Source organism: Rhagoletis pomonella, unplaced genomic scaffold, assembly GCF_013731165.1.
Source record: "Rhagoletis pomonella isolate Grant_MI unplaced genomic scaffold, Rhpom_1.0 Rhpom_scaffold_00007, whole genome shotgun sequence".
NCBI lineage: Eukaryota > Metazoa > Arthropoda > Insecta > Diptera > Tephritidae > Rhagoletis > Rhagoletis pomonella.
The window spans coordinates 35886133-35903333 of NW_023458561.1; the positions used below are offsets into that span (position 1 = coordinate 35886133).

A 17201-nucleotide genomic window follows, 5' to 3' on the forward strand; every position below is an offset into this window, starting at 1 on the left:
GGGTTGTAAACAAAAATAGAACCTTAAGCACCACGGAGACAATCAAATAAATACGTCAAGCATTGCATATGTATGAGGTTGATTCGAGTTTTCCCCGCAAACGTTCAAATAAAATCGTCAATTACACAAACAATTTCTCTTTTTTGTCCGCGGCTAATCTTTTTTCAAAATCTGCTTTTAAATCATGTGCAATATTTCCAGCCATGGAAAATGATGAAATATCTTTTTTTTTTGAAATCATAAAGAAGACGCAGTTTAGCTTCAAAACTTAAAAAAAATTGCAGCAAATCAAAGATATTTTTATTCTCTCCTTGTAGAAACAAATTCAAGTTTTGCAAATGTTCCATCATATCGGTAAAGAACATTCAATCAGAAAGCTAATTTTCATTCTCTAATTGCGTATGCGATCTCAATTTGCGTATGTGTATATAAAAAGAATAAAATAAAAGAACAACCCAATGGAAAAGAATGTCCAGCAAAGGAATATGTATTTTAAAAAGTAAAAAGAGCCAAAATGTTGTAATTGAAAGTTCCAATCGAAAATATTGATTTTCAAGAATTTTATACCATTTCTACGAAAATTTGTTTTATTTTCCATGTAAAATGCATGGAAAATTTTCAGCGCTTTGAGCACTCCCTAAATATTCTATTTCATTTCAAAATAAAAAAATAGGAGTATATTTTTTCGGTATAGGAAAATCCTAGGGGGTGGCGGCATTGAAATTCCGACTTTATTCGATTTTGAAAATATTTCGCTGAGCACGTTTTTATGACGAAATGAACCTTCCTAGGGAAAGTCTTGCTTTGTAGCTTACAAACAAATCTCTACATACTATACATACATATATGTAAGGCGCACACTAATGTATGTACATACCCTTAATAAATCGTTAAAATACAAATAAAAAAATGATGAATTCAATTAATTTGAGTATTTCCCCTGCCTTGGCTTTTAATTTAAAGTCAATCAATTTTTTTTTTACGCAAGAGCATAAGTTAATAAAGTGGAATTTATTATGCCACTCAAATATTCATAGCATATTAATAATTTTAAGATTATCAATAAAGTTATTTATTTGAAGCGGAAACGAAATATGAAGCTGGAAATGAAATTTAATCTCATAATTTTTTCGAAATGACACATAAAATATTAAGGAGCTTAAGGGTTATAAAATGTGTGAATAAACACAACGTGGTTTTATTACACGCAATGAAACTTTTATGCCTTGTACTACTTACTTGCAAAACAGTAGGTAGATTACACGGCGTATACGCAACATTCTTCGTATTTAGTTAGAAGCAAAACGCATACCTGTTCATAGGAACTTGAAGTCTGAATATGAACATAAAACTTTGGTTACGAGGCTTGTATGTCCCTGCAGGAAATGTATGTAACTAACTATAAGCTAACTTTAAGTTGATTAGGAAGGAGCTAAAACAAGTCACTATTATCTGTATATTTTCTTTGACGAAAGCTAACTATAATTCTATGGCGATGACCGCGAAATAGTCAAGGGTGGTTTACATCTGCATTTGATGTAACTAACTTGTAAGTAACTACTTTTGGACATAAAATATCAATAGAAAAACAAAATATTTTTGTTTTGTTTTTTTTTTCATATTTTTTTTTATTGCTTCTTTATTTTATTACATTTCATATTTGTTTACATATTCTGCTGTAGGTGGTCCCATATTCGAACTCCGTCAAACATAACTTCAAAATGTTAATATGAAATTTCGATCTTCCTTTTGTTTGTCCTCAATTCGACAAAGTATTTGCGAAGTGCGGAATATTTAAATAGAAACGCGTTTAAAGAAAACCATCTCCTTCATTACTCCTGCATTACTTGTCAACTAGTTTCAAGTTAGCTTTTTCTAGCTAGTAGCACATTTATTCATTTTATACAAATCCCGCAAAAAGGCTAACTACAAGTGGGTTATTTGTTAACAATTGATAATTTTTTTCTGCAGGGGTATTACAACAGAATGTATGTTCACATACTAATAGCCTTACTCATAAGAAATAGGGTAGGTTTAAAAAACTTTATAAATTGACATACATTCATACATTTTTAAATATATAAACTTTTTGCAAAGTTACTTTATTTCTTATGAATAAGGCTATAAGTGTAGTTTTCTGTTGATATCCGAAGTTATATCTGTGGTTTTTGGATAATTTGGCAACTTTTTTGTTTTATGCTATGAACCAATAATATATGTAAGTATACTAAAAAGTGCGTTACTTAATCGGTAGTAGTTAAATCCTTGTATGTAAAAGAAAAATCTATTGAAATGATACCTAATATTTAGCCTGTATTTATGAGTCAAATTTGCCCATATTACTTTCCTTGCATTGCATATTTTTGTATAGCCTTCATAGACAGATATAATAAGATGAAACTTTTTCGTAAACTAAGTAATAAACAGATACTTTAAAAGCTCTGTTCTTAAAGTTAGAAAACGGCTGTACCGATTTTTTTTAAATTTCGGAAACCTACTGCAGACTTTCCAAGGAAAAGAGGTCCCATTCAAATATAATTTTTCACACCGAATATCTCTGGAAGTATTCATGGTAGAGTGCTGGAATTTGGGTTCGAGATATATAAAATCAATCACATACTTATGGAAAGAAATTGGGGTTATTTGGAAGGAGAGCGTGGCGCCTTCCAAAAGTACTGAAAACTTTACCTATCTTTGCATGTAAGTATGTATATTAGACTGCATCACCAAAAAGAGTTGCGGTTTTTCCGCCGGGATTACAAAATCTATTATATTATAAGACGTCCACCAAAATATTTCGGAAAAATATCAAGATTTAAGTGAGCTGGACCGATTTGAAAATACCTCCAAAAATGTAGTTTTTTATGAATAAAAAAAAGTTTCTTAAAGAACTTTTTAAAAAAAGTCCCATCACTTTCTGGCAACATTTCGTTATAGTTGCACATTCAAATTTCATCCCATCAAAACCTGTATTATACGGTACTAAAACATGCGACTGCCAAACCGGTTTTTGCTTGGCGCTACAAGAATATGCAGGCCACGATCGAAATTATAAATCTGAAATAGAACAAGGACGTGTTGTGTTCGATCTGGTGAAAGATAAACCAGACCGCAGCGTCACAAACGAGCTGCCGGACAAAGTCCAGATTTTAATAAAGCAACCTCTAGACCCGACAGCATACCGACATGCCTTGAACGGCATTCACAGAGAGTTAGTCTTATGACGACCTGTGAATGCCATTCTGGGCACACAGCCACCACACGTAGACGAGACAGAGCTTCATCCGCTGCGGGAGACTGCGGGAGACCACAATAGCCTAACTTCGCTCTGGCTACAGCAACAGTTTAAACTCGTACTCAACGCCACTCTACTAACACCTGTGTCCTAATGGACAGAACCTGTCGAAGCTGCACGATTCTTGTCGGGGTTTGGGTATTCGCCTAAAATAAACTGAGCGGGTAATAACCCAGTACACAACACTATAATATCGAAATCAATGCCAATACGAAAAAAAAACTTAGTCAGGGGGGTTGATACAAAAGATCATGTTTTCAGAGCATACACCCGCAAGCAGAGAACGAATCGGTGGCCACAATCCTTAATTTAGAATATGCTGGTTATAAGCGCATATATTTCTAAAAAGTCTAAACTTCGTATAGTCCTAGAAGGACTTGGAAATTCACTTTTTCTTCAGGCCCTCCTTCATAGCACTGTTTCCAACAACGTTGTAAGAAACTACCAAAATGCCGCAGAAAATGCTGAAACAATTCCAAAACCTACAAACTAAAACGTATACGTTCTACATAGAAAACCCAATGTTTTTAAATGCATATATTTGCATGTATATATATGTACTATGTATAGATACTGTAATTACTCTAACTTATCTGAGCGTGATAAGAACACGTCAATTCACACTTGTGTGGTCATAAATTTTCGGCACAAGTCGCTGAGTCATTAAAGTTGTACAGTTTTATTCAACTGACACTAAAATGGCTCTAAATTGCATTTTCCTAAACTTATCGCATCTGTAAATTACGTTTTCCTATTAACCACGCCCATCGATTTTATTTGTGGTGTGGTATAAAATTTCATTGTAATTAAAATTTAATTGTAATTACTATGTTGACACGCTTTGTAAAATTGGATACAAAATTTTGTCTTTAAACCGTTTTCAATATATTGCGTGCTTCGTGGCAGCGTAACTTAAATTAATTTTAATGGGATTTTTTTTTTTGGTTGCAAATGCAGGTTGTGAAAGTTTTAATGAAACTTGGCAAACGATCACAGTTTTTCGTACGAATGTATGAATTTACATTAGGGTGTCTCTTAAAAAAATAAGTGTGAAACATAGAAAGTGATAAATTTTATAATACTTAACTTATAAGATTATTCCCCATTGTATTTATAAAAAATGTCCGAAAAATAACTTACAATTAAATTTGTTTCCTTTGGCTATCCGTAATGCTACCTACTCATGCAAGGACATTCTTAGCGCTATTACATTCCTTCAAAACTACCTTATCTATATTTTGTAGTAAAAATCCTTTGAGACTAAATAGATAAAAAAAAACCGCAGAAATTAGCTCGGGAATCACATTTTCGTACCAATACAATTGTTGTTGCCACAACATTTAACAAAAAATTCTCTATGTGATTTAGAAAATTTCTACTTCTCTCTCGACAATCATACAATTTTCCACGAGTTCTTGAAGGTCTATATTGATAGAAGAGCAAAACTCCTTACGGCAACTGGAGCCCAGTGTCTTTTTGCTAGTTTTAAGATTGTTTTGTGATTGAAAAAAATTTAAACTTATAGTTCATTTCCACCAAGCCCGAACTGTAGTTTATACCTATTTGGAAAAGCACATTAAAACTGGAAGGACTTAGTTGCTCATGCAAATGAAAGGACAAAAGCAAAAATTAAAAAATAAACCTTACTAATCACCGATTATTGAAGTTCTTGTAATTTATCTGAGCTTTGCAGTCCAGCTCTTGTTGGAAATGACCTTTAAAACATAGCGAATGCTGATCATATGCCATGTACGAGTTCGGCAATGTGCGATATGGCGTATGAGTAACATTTTTTCCTGCTCCTTTTCCTTACAAAAATTGTTGCTAAATTTCATTTGAACATTTAAAACTTGTTTATTTAACTATTCATCGATTTTCGTCCTAAGTAGCTTGATTTTTTGACAAAAGAACGTGCTTTAAAGGCAGACCCATCGTTTTTGCGCAGACCTTTTTTCCATGTGGTTGTTGTTGCGTTTCTCTCACAGAGAGAGAAAAGAACAACAACCACATGGAGGAAAAAATTCGGAACTAGGACGATGAATCCGCCTTAATACAAATGACAAATAATTACAAAGTATTTGTTACTTTTTTATTTTTGCCTTGATAAAGTTTGAGTTTTTTTCAGGAAAATTAAAGTACTTTGCGAAAGTTACCTGATCTAGAAAAATGGCGTACAGATCCATAACCTTAGATCACGTGCTGAGGCATTTTTTGTGTCATTTTTAGGTTGGGATTTTGCGAAATTTGTCTAAATCTTAAAAATGTTGTACCTTCGTCTATTCTGATTTCGTATTCGGAATCAGAGGAAAATTCATCGTAAAAACTGACACAAAACTGTTGCAGTTGGCCAACTATTTGGAAATCTAAAGGATCTATAGACCTTACAAGCGCAATATAAAATCCAAAACGTTTGAGGGAGCATGAGCTTATCCGAAAATCGTTTGTGGAAATATTACCTGAATAAACTAGAATAAAAAAAAACAATTTTTAAATTGAATATCGAAATGGCGCTTCACATTTTGCGAATAGTGGCCTGCATTGATGCTTAGCCCCAAAAAGGCACTTGGGGGCTCATGAAATCCATAGAATTGGGCTCAATACTAAAATTTCACTTGTATACTGGATTAATAGGCAGATGAATGGGTGCCATAAGGTCGCAGTATTCTGCCCCAACAATATTTATTATTACCTACTAAATAATACTCGTGTTGTTAAAATATTCTGGATGACCTTTGAAGTTTGACGAAGGGTGAGAAAACTTTCGCAAACATGTTTTGGTAAAAATCTTCTTGATAATATTTCACAAAATAAAATGCACTACATCTTTTCGACAAAACAAATATACCACAATAACTAGAAGAACTTCTGCTTTCAAAGAAGTAGAGGGCGAAGTGTCTAAGTGGAAAATCTAGGCCCCTGTATAAATTATTGGTAATATTTGAGAACAGCTCTTACACTCCGTAAGGGTACTATTAAGAATAAATACATCCCAGCTGATATTACTTAACCAAAGGCACTAATTTAAATTATATTTAAATTTTTTGAGAGGAGTCATAAAATGAATCTAATCTTATTACTAGTTATGTAGAATCTCTAAATGTATGTATGTGTGTACATAGATTTATAGGGGTATGAAAGTTACAAAAACATAACTAGATAGAGCGTTGGTTGTATGAATCTGTGCTGCCGTTAACGGTGGGAAGTAAAACGATGTTTAGCCGAATTCATTCTTGTTTAATTTAATATTTGCCTTGCATTAGATCCTTCATAATCAAGTTAAGATTCCACACTCTGGTCGTACCAATAAAATGCACACGTCTCGGATTGTTCACACAATTTGGTTATTGTAGCCATTAGTAAATTAGTTTTTATTGAATAAAATTAAATTAAATTATTTCAGAAATTCATCCTAACATGTACATAAATGCCTCGTTACCTCGGACACCTCGTCAAATTAGTTAATTTTGTGTGGAAAACCGAATTATTTACGAGGTTTACGAGATAACGAGGCGATTGTGCGTTTATAGGAATACTCATATTATAAATTAAAATAAAGAATTAACGGTGTTGATAATTTCCAGAAAAGTTGGTACATATTTATGTGAACTCGGAGATGAAATTTAGCAGTGTACATGGGGCTGTGTATATTTAATATGAAACTCCTTAAGAAATAAGTATAAATAGAGGTAGAGATATGTACTTAGATTCAGTGGTGTGGGGAGTCAATTTCTGCACTTGTTTTTTTTATCAAAACTTCTACCAGGGGGCGCAAGGGGGAAAATTTTCACAAAAATCCAAATTAATTCTACACCCATGGTGTCTTCGGCAAATTTGCTTACAATTACACGTAGAATCCTCCTATGCTATACGCGCATAGTAAAAAATATTGATGCGCCCTAATGTAGGTTCTTTGTGTGACAACATCCGGACTCTTAAGATTAAATTGGCAAAGAACCTCATACAAAGAGCTAACGCGAGATATCTTTTTTTCTTTTGCATGTCTTTCTATTTTCCTTCAAAGCACGGTCAAGTTAGACATTCAAGGTTGCAATAATTCGCAGAAAGCTAAAAATTGGTAGCAGCGTTGCAAATATTAATATCGATCTCACGTCTGCAAAAAAAAAATTATTCAAGGTCAAAAGTCAAATAAAGTAATTTTTTGCATTTTTCAACAAAATGGTAAGGTTGAGATATAGGGATTTAAATAATTGTGTTCTCCATAATATGCACAATTTCCACTGTACTGGTGGCGCAGTGTTTTTGGGGTGTTTTTGACGTGTAGGCCTACTTCACGACTTATTGTGGACCCATTTAACCAAATAATATTCCATGCAATGAAAATAGTGACACTGTAAGGTACGAAAGCGGTGTGAAATAAAAATAATTAGAGAGAACTATTCATCCAATTGATAATTACACTAGTTTACAAGAAATGTCACCTGTAGCACTACACCATTACTTCTTATGTAAAATGTTTCGCTGAATATGATTATGAAGTCAAAATGTCATAAGCTATAGTAGTTTTTGTAATCTAGCCAAATTTCAGTTTTTTAGTATTTTTTTATATAGCTGGCGAATCTTGAAGTTCTTTCTACAGTAGTGAAGCCTATTAAATTTATAATCTTCTACGTATACGATATTTTCCAACCGGATTAGCCGTTTAGGAGCTAATCATTGATTCATCGGCAAATTTGCATAATTAAAAAAACAAAAAGTTAGGTACTTTCGGTAAAAATATCAATATGAAAGAACCTGTTAACTTTTGCATACTTTCAAGTCAAAGCATGATCTTTCATAAGTTGTGACCATTTAAGTAGGTTTCTATATACATAAGTTTATGATTTGCATAGTATGGAGTACACACCTTTTACTACAATTTTGAATCGCTATATCTCAGAAATATTAATCCCGAGCATGACAAATGTGAGAAAGCATTTTATCTGAAATTTGAACTTAAATAAATTTTTTTGCAGACGTGGTATTGATTGGGACTTTTAAGCTTACCCCTATTTATTGAGCTAACTTGACTGAGCTATTATGCTGCTATGCACATTCTTTGCTATCAATACGTTGAACTTAATAAAATTTCTTAATCAAATTGCTAGGAGCTCAATTAGTGCTCTTACTTCTTTATTCACTTATTTAGACTCACCTGAGTTTCACGCTCAAAATAGTAGTAAGCCCACTTAGTCTATGCACTTCCCAGCAATTAAAGTGTCAACACAATAAAGTGTTCATAAGCTTAAACTACATTTCGTTACATTCAGAAAAATTTTACAACTCTAACTTTTAAACATTCATTTAAATTTAAAGATCGTTGAGCAGTTTGGAAAAAAGTTCATTACTTCTTATTAATTCCTTTTTATGTTAATTCAGCTTTTTGTTGTATAAATGATACACTTACATAAGGATATACATATATATATATGAGTTCTACTATTACATGCAACGTTTCTATATATATTTATACATATAGATATAAGTAAACAAACGTATGTGTCTAGTTTTTATTTCATTCATAGCAAACATTGCGCACATTCACTTGTGTCTGTCTTCCTTGTGCTTCTTTGGTTTTTATGGCGCATGAAAATGCTTTTAATTAAGATCAATCATCGTGCTATGGCGGTTTACGCTGCTACGCTCATTACATTGATGGCTTTTGCTGTTGTTTGTTTTCTTGTACGGAGATAATCGCTATAGAATATAGTTGATCACGAACTGTGTGACGAATGTATGTATGTATGTAGATATGTATGACGTCGGTCGGAAATGCTAAACTATCTGGTACCTCATAGCTATTAAGTTTTAAGAAGATTGAGTAACTCGTCGTTTTTCTATCTTTTTTAACCTTCAAATGACAACAGGGCTGTTCGCTCACCCCACTACTTCATAAAAGTCTTAGTATCTATTATCTTGCTACTTTTGTTTTCTCTTTTTATTGCTTTGCTTATTCTCTATGTAGATAGGCTGAGAGTGTTTAGTCGCTTGCATGAACCAGGGATGATGAATGAGTTTTTTAATTTTGTACCAAATGGCCAAGAAAATGTACTAAATAAGCCGAAAAAGTACCAAAATTTAAAAGACCATACATAGTTACATACATGTTTTTAGATTAGATACAATTTTCTGTAAAAAAGTCTAGATATAAAACACGGCTTGTCGAAGGTGGAAAACATATTTAAGTGCACATGAATGTTTTAAACTGCCATCAAAACGCTAAGCTTCCAACACAAATGAATATACATATCAAGTTAATCAACGAAAGCATACAAGTATGTTTATTAAATGCTAGAATACAAAAATTAAAAAAAAAAAACGTTGCATTTAACGGAAATATACCAATATAGGTAACAATGCTGAAAGGTTCTGGCGAAAGGTATTCTATAGTAAAAAATGCTAAATCAGGGACAATGCACCAAGCGGATAATAAATTACCAAATTGACCAGCTATTACCACTGGTGAAGTGATTAGCTGTTTCGAAGATTGCAAGTTTTTGCAAATTTTGCAAAATGCTCAGAAGTTTTGCTGCTGGATAATTTTGTGTGGAGAATACAAAAACACTCCTACCAAATTTAACTATCAGAAAGTCCGAATGGCGTAAGTTGCACGTTTTTACTAGCTTTGCGGTCAATAACTTAATCGGATAATTTTCTCTCCCCCTCAGTTTTAGTCGCTATGATTCTTTTATCCTCTCGCTGCTAGTACTTACTGTAAAAGTTTATGAGTAGACCTATTATGACAGCCACTGTTTTTTTTTTTATTAAAGCAAGAGTTTCATTTTTAATAAAGACCACGTACTTCCTTAAATAAGGTAGAAAAAGATGACTATATTTTTATGCACAAAAATTCAAATATCTAAGTAAACAGAGTGTGGTATTTCGACATAATTGTGGTGTAGTACCGTATTTTGACAAACATTTTTCAAAAATGTCAATGTAGTACCAATGTACTTTTGGCTTCCAAAATGTATCAAAAAAGTACAATTGTACCATCAATTTCATCACTGGCATGAACCTGCCGTGCCAAGTTTTGGGTTTTGATATATTGGCACCGCTGGGGTTTCCAGTTACCCCTGTTGATATTTGTGTAACTTTTAAGGAATAGGAAGATGTTATTTTAAATAATGAAAAAAAAGAGACGACGACACTCATCTAGCTCAAACGAAAGCGAAGGAGTTAAGAAACAAGTATGCACATGTTTGGTCTTCTCTTCGGCGAGCTTAGAGTCAGCACATTCGCGCCTTGGCAGCCACGGTACCGTTGACAGCTATTATTTCGAGAAAGTAGAGAATTTCGTTTACTTGACGAAGAAGAGACTATTGCTTAAGTCTTAAAAGTAAGCCTACCTCCTACGTCCGAATTTGGTCCAGACAATCCGGAATTCCCCGCTCTTGTCCGGAAATTATTCAGAACTAAGGTTTGTATGGAATTTTGACTTCGGGTAATTATTTATTACTTCCATGAATTCTAGACGCATTTAAAATTCATTAAATTAATTTAAAATTTTACTTCTTAAAGGTTTGCAGCAATGTTACAACATTTGCTTACTCCGTTTGTGAACATAGCTTAAGTTGATATTTGTATCAAGAACCATGTAGCAACCCTACTTAATGGAATATCTGTACAATACAGGCATTCATGAATTATTTGTTTTATTAAATTTGCAAACAGCTACTCATTTAAGATTGTGAGAACGCGACCGCGCAAATACTATCGGAATTTGCAACCCCTACTAAGCCCAGCTAAAAATAGGAGTAGGAAATTTTGCTTACTCTCATAAAGAAGGTCATGTAAGGAATGGTAAAACTGTATAAAAAAAACCGCGATAAAAACTATTTGCATTCAGAATATTAATCGCTTTTTCATTTCTTATGGTCTGTACCTATAACTATAAAAAAGTATCAGCAAGAAAAATCGTATATAATAAAGCGCATTAAGACAAAGTCGATGCTATGAAAGTATATTTGCTGGCGTCATTCAAAATAATAAACAAAAAATTTCCTGATAATAAAGGCGACGCAATAGCGCGGAAAAGCGCCACGAAGCTAATTACTCTTTTGCTGACACCCATTACCGCTTATTTGCTTGTTGGCTTTTCTGCGAAAGTGCATTTCATCAATTTGCTCAAGTAAAAGAGAAATTGTTCCAATGAATGCCATGAGCTTATGTAGTATGTATGTATGTGTGTATGTTCCTGTGTTTCTCGCGAAAGGACGAAGAAGAATTTACGAACTTATCCAAATACATATATTTTAGGAGTACTCGTAGAATAGCAATGTCGAAAACAGAATGCGGGCCGACCGCAATAACACGCGCTGGGCGCGCACTTTACTATGTGGGCTGTGCGTGAAACAAAGATAATTGAAAATACTAGCGTGTGGAACAGTGGAGTATTTAAATGGTACCAGTGTCAAAAAACTCACATACTCTTTGTGGTTTATTTTTTACATTTTTTACGTAGGATACGTCTAACGTTTCGGTATGGATGCTTTGCTCAGAGCTTCACAAAATCGGTCTTTGCACGAGAAGCGTCTAAGCGATTGCAAGGAAAAATGCATTGTTTCAAAAAAAAAAAATACTAAATTTATCGACGGTCAATTTTTATAAGTGATCGCTTCGTTTTAAGTCGTAGAAACGGTAACTACTGGCTTATTTTGGGGTAAATTTTAAGCCTTTACAGTGCTCCAGCCACTTAGGTTTTGTAGATATAACTTTCATTTTCGGAATATAAGTTCTTTAGGGCAACATAAATATTATTGGATACAAATTTAATTTAAATTTTTGAATCAATAGCAATAAAGTAAACTATTTTAAGGCCAAATTTTTTTTTCAAATTAGCTAGCCTTTTTATTACCAAAATGCTTGAAAACCGCTCGAATGATTTTGTATTTGTTTTCTTGAATCAAAACTTCAAGTATTGGTTGATATCTTTTAAGCATGTTTATTTGATAAAATATATGAGTCTAACAGCCAATTTTACGAAAGCAATTTAAATTTTCACTTAAATTGCTTTTGTGAAATTGGCTGTAAATGATGTTTCAAAGGAGACAAAGGAGGTTTCTAATTATATGTAGTAGGGTTGCCACCTGTTTTAGAATTGAAATTCAATTTAAATTAAGTCAATTCGAAAATTGAAATATGTATCACGAAATGAGTGTCAGACGAAAGAGGTTGTGGTTTGAAAATATTTTGCAGAGCGTTGCCACTTGTTTACGAAGCTAAGTACAATGTACACAATAGTTTGAAAAAATTACTACAATATGGATACCAAACAAAATGGCTTTGAAAAACATTATTTCTAAAAAATATTTCTAAACTACTTAAAGCAGGGTTGCCTCCTGATTGAAAAAATTTAATTAAAATTTAATTAGGAAGATGAGATAATTTTAATATATATATACATATGTATATATTACAAATTGGGTGTCAGACGAAAAAGTTTTAACAAGATTTTGGTTTTAAAATATTTTGAGCGGGGTTGCCTGTTTGACAAGTCGAATTTCATTAAAGTATACATACGTATATTACACAGAGATTATATGAATGGTAAGAAATTTCTAGTTTGAAAATTTTGAATATTAACGAGGGTTGCCACCTGTATAAGAGGTTATACTAAAACTAGTTAATAAGTTGAAGGAATGGATTAAAAGATGGGTATCAATTGAAATGTGCTGAAAGAGCTTTGATCCGGAACTATATTATGGAGTGCCCCGTATTTAAAAATCAAACCGAACTAAATTTAATCCATCAGCTATTTTAAATAAGTATCACAATTTTCGAGATTTACTTATTTCTAAATAATATTAGTAATATTATTAATATTAAGTGGTACCAATTTATGCAATTTAAAACGAAATAAAAATGCATCGAAGTAACGACAGATGGCACGCTCAAATACTAACTCCCAGAAATTACTCTTCTTGGCACAATTTTCTAGCTGATGGCACATATGATTGCAGTTAATGTTGCTCTGCTTCTGTATTTCTGATTATTAACATTTTGTATTTGAATTGATGTATTAAACTCTATTACATAAAACCGACACAGCCAGCTTGTCAAGACGAAGGCGCTGGAATGATCCTTTTTTATGGGTTCAATAGCATGTATGTAGCATGTATGAGTAGCTGTTTATGTTTGGAAGCGTTTTAACATCTTTTAAAGACATAAATACAGTTACGAACCACCAAATTTCGGTATGACTTTGACCTCTGACCTACTTACAAATGTACGTTTATAAGTTCGTCTGCTTCTGTAGGCTTACCTTCAGATAATACCTCAGCTGTGTATATATGTATGTATGTATGCGTAAAAGCATTTATGCAAATTAGACGTGGCAAAGCATTTGACGCGCATGCAATTTCCATGAAATGAGTATTGCATTGCAATTAAAGGTCAACAAAGCTAAGCTAATTACTCGGTTTCCTCTGTATATTCATTATAATTTTCATTCATGATTAAATATTTCACTGCCAAGAGAGCTAAAATTCAACTATGCGCAAGCCAGCAGACGCTTTTTATCTTTGAGTTATTCAATGTGTTTGTGGCACGCAAGGACTACAGCAATAAAATAACCAAACAAAAATTGCTTCTATATAAATTAATTAAAAATCGCACATAGCACATTTTTAACCAAAAAAAAAAAAAACAGTGAAAGCTGCCATCAATTACGAAGTCTATGAATAAACAAGTAGTTTTATAAGCAAGTGAGTTACTTAAAAAATTGTAGGGAAGTAGAAAATTATATTTTACAAGGTCAAAAGCATGCCATTAAATTCAATAATTTACAGCAACTTATTAGAAAAAAATATTAATACGTGCTAAGGCGAAAAAACTTGCATACAACTATTTTGTAATTAAAAGCATAGAAAAATAGTTACAAGTTAACAGCCAAATTCATAAAAAATAAAAAAAAACATTAACTGCTTTATAAATAATTAATTTTTTTTTTAATGTCCTTTATAGAGCTATTTAACCTATTTTATTTTTTATGAATAAGGCCATAAAGATCTATGTATCTTAAAATAAAAACTACGGAAACATTCAACTTCGTTGTTTTTTTTTTTTACAAACCCAATTTACACCCACTCTATCCACGCCAGTCACTTTGCAAACCAGAAATGCGGTGCCACCCAGTTGGACGGTCGTATTGTGCGCCATCTGCTGAAATGAAATCGTTAAAAGCGAGAAGGGGTGAGGAATAGAGAAGAGGAAAGATAGGGAGAGGAAAAGAAAAGGATGTTAGTGATAAGCATGAAATTATTATAAAGTTAGAACTTAGCATTAAAATTAAATTTAAAGCGTCAGTTAAATATACTTTAAGAATTTTTTATTTATTTTTATTTTTTTAATTTGACAGAAATAAAAGCCAATAGAGTTTCAGTATCTTAGCCCACCAACTAAACAAAAATCGAGCATTCGTCTTTATCTTTTATAGTCAAAGCATTAACGCGGAGAAGACTGACTTGGTGCTATTGCCTAGGAACTACAAGGCTACACTATGGAGCAAACCTAAATTACGGCAGCCGCTGTAGCCGAGTGGTTAGAGCTGCGTACTATCACTCTGTAGGACTAAACAAGATTACTTCTACTTTACTAGCAAAGCCAAGCAAAGGGTATATTAGTAAACAGAAAATTGTCGAGGAAACTCAATGTTGATAAGCAGGTAAGTAGTTAAGGCATCGGGGGCACTGTAAGCACGAAAAAATGTAATAGGCTGCACTCGAGGTCCTTCGCCTGCTCCTTCATATTGATTATTCACGGCTATTGTATTATAATAACTAGGTCAGGTATACTCGACGCTGCGACCTATAAAAGATCTGTTGTGCTAAGCCCTAACTGTAGTCACTCCAATCTTAAGAAATTAAGCATATTGAGATGATAATTGGGTTTATCAGTCTACTATTCATAATACGTGGGCAGTCACAAAGAATATTCTCTTCTGAGGTTTCCCCCACCAACCTACAAAACTTGCGGACCGTCTTTAGAGAACGAACTATTTTGTTCAAATGATACCTTAACTTGCAATGTCATGTCAGGTAACCTGTAAGAGTCCTAAGGGTCTGATTATGCATACTTCGCATAACTTCGCACAACCATTTGTACCAATGCACTAAAAGTGTAACTTAAGAAAATGTGAAGCAAAATCTAAACTCAACAGATCGCTAAGTTTTTAAAAGTTCTGCTAATTTCTGGGTAATGGAATACATACAAAATACCTACAAAGTACATACGAAATTACAGTTTGAAGTTTATGCGAAGTTGTGCGAAGTTATGCGAAGCATGCATAATCAGACCATAAGACTCCCCGCCTAAGTTCAAGGAGTCTTTCGGAGTTCATCCTGGAGAAAGTTATGAATTTCTTTGATTTTCTCATCCCCTATGACTTCCGCAGGGGGCAGCAATGCAAGATTTTTCTCAACTGTTTAGCAGTTTTGCAGGATATCCTTTGGATGTTATGCAGAAAACCTCGGGAACATGCAAGCGAGATAGTTACCCTTTTCGTAGAAGAGAGTAAAGAAGAGCGAGGCTTGTTTAAAGGCAATATCGCTCTACATAGACGGGTCAAAGAGGAACTGGGCGTTTCATGGTCTCTGTCGTATATAACTTCTCTATGCGTAAGCATTCCGAAATCAAAGCGAGACAGTCCAGAACCATTTTTGTCAATGTATTGTGTATTAGAGTTCCATTTTAGTATATGTGTTGTGTACATGTTTATTTATAAACGTATGTGTTTCTTTTCTTTCGTACGTGTTTATTGATATATCTGTACTGTAGTGTCTTCGGACGGTACTAGCTCTTACTGCCAATATAGGAGTATTACATATATGGTCTCTGCATATAGAGTAGACCTGCAGCGCGAATAGGCCACCCATATAATTGCACACCGCTGTCGCGTAGAAGCTAGTGAAGAAGGTATCGAATATTTGACGACAGGCAGCAAAATCAACGGACACGACGTCAATTGATACTATTTCGCATACTAGTGCGAAATAAAATCAATTGACATTATTACCTTTTCAAAAGCGAAATAAAATCCGTTGACATTATTGCTCCTTCAAACATTAAATTTGCATAGCTGCGCGGCGACCGGCGTCCGCGCGCCACACCGTGTTGTGTTGATTAATAGCACTGAGCATTTGGCAATGACCTCTTTTAACTATGGAAACACTTACGGGGAAATATTTATTGTAACAACATTCATCTCTTACGTACGGTGCAAGCACATTTCTTTATTTGAATCGATATACTTTAAGCATTGTGAACGCTCTTTCCATTTTAATTACAAAATATCGTCATTTATTTTGTTTCCAAATTTTCGTTGACTTTATTACATCAATTTATTTTATTTCGCATCACTATAGAAAGTAGTGTCAACTGACGTTATTTCCGTTGATTTTGTTACCTGTCACCGAATATTTTCTTAGTCAATGCCCAGAGGTAGCAGCTATTAGACATAAAGCATTTGGAAGACACATACTACCAAAATCAGGTTATATCGGCAAATTTTTAAAGGAATGAAGATAGTTTGGCCGGGAAATCTGGATATTTGTAGGCAGTTTATCCAACTTCCAAGAAAAGTGCATAAAAATGGCGCCAAAGAAGCGAACATTGTCCTGGTGGTAAGTTAGTAGGAAGCACTGCTACCTAATAACCAGAAGCGGGAGCTTACTGCTTTGTACCAGATATTTGGGGGCCCTTTGAGCTATCGGAACACCTGAAGCTGATATTTTGGCAATAATGAAATTAGCGAAGACACTGCAGGAGATATATTCCCTGAACAAGTAGATAGACTTTCACGTTGATGGTAAAGTAGGAACTAAGACCCTACTTTCGCATAGCTAATACATCTCTGTTTGAGGACTATCATTGATTGTAAAAAAGCAAAGATAGCCTCCGTTAGCCACGG

The 17201-nt window shown here is 33.6% G+C and overlaps 1 protein-coding gene across 1 annotated transcript in view; it reads right to left on the minus strand.

Annotated features, from left to right (window-relative positions):
* LOC118742699 (zwei Ig domain protein zig-8) overlaps nucleotides 1–17201 on the minus strand; it is a gene marked incomplete in the record, with an annotated part of 103551 nt that overhangs the window by 47991 nt on the left and 38359 nt on the right. The window contains 1 exon segment of the mRNA XM_036474965.1: nucleotides 14366–14452. Within this exon segment, the coding sequence (XP_036330858.1) occupies nucleotides 14366–14452 (87 nt within the window).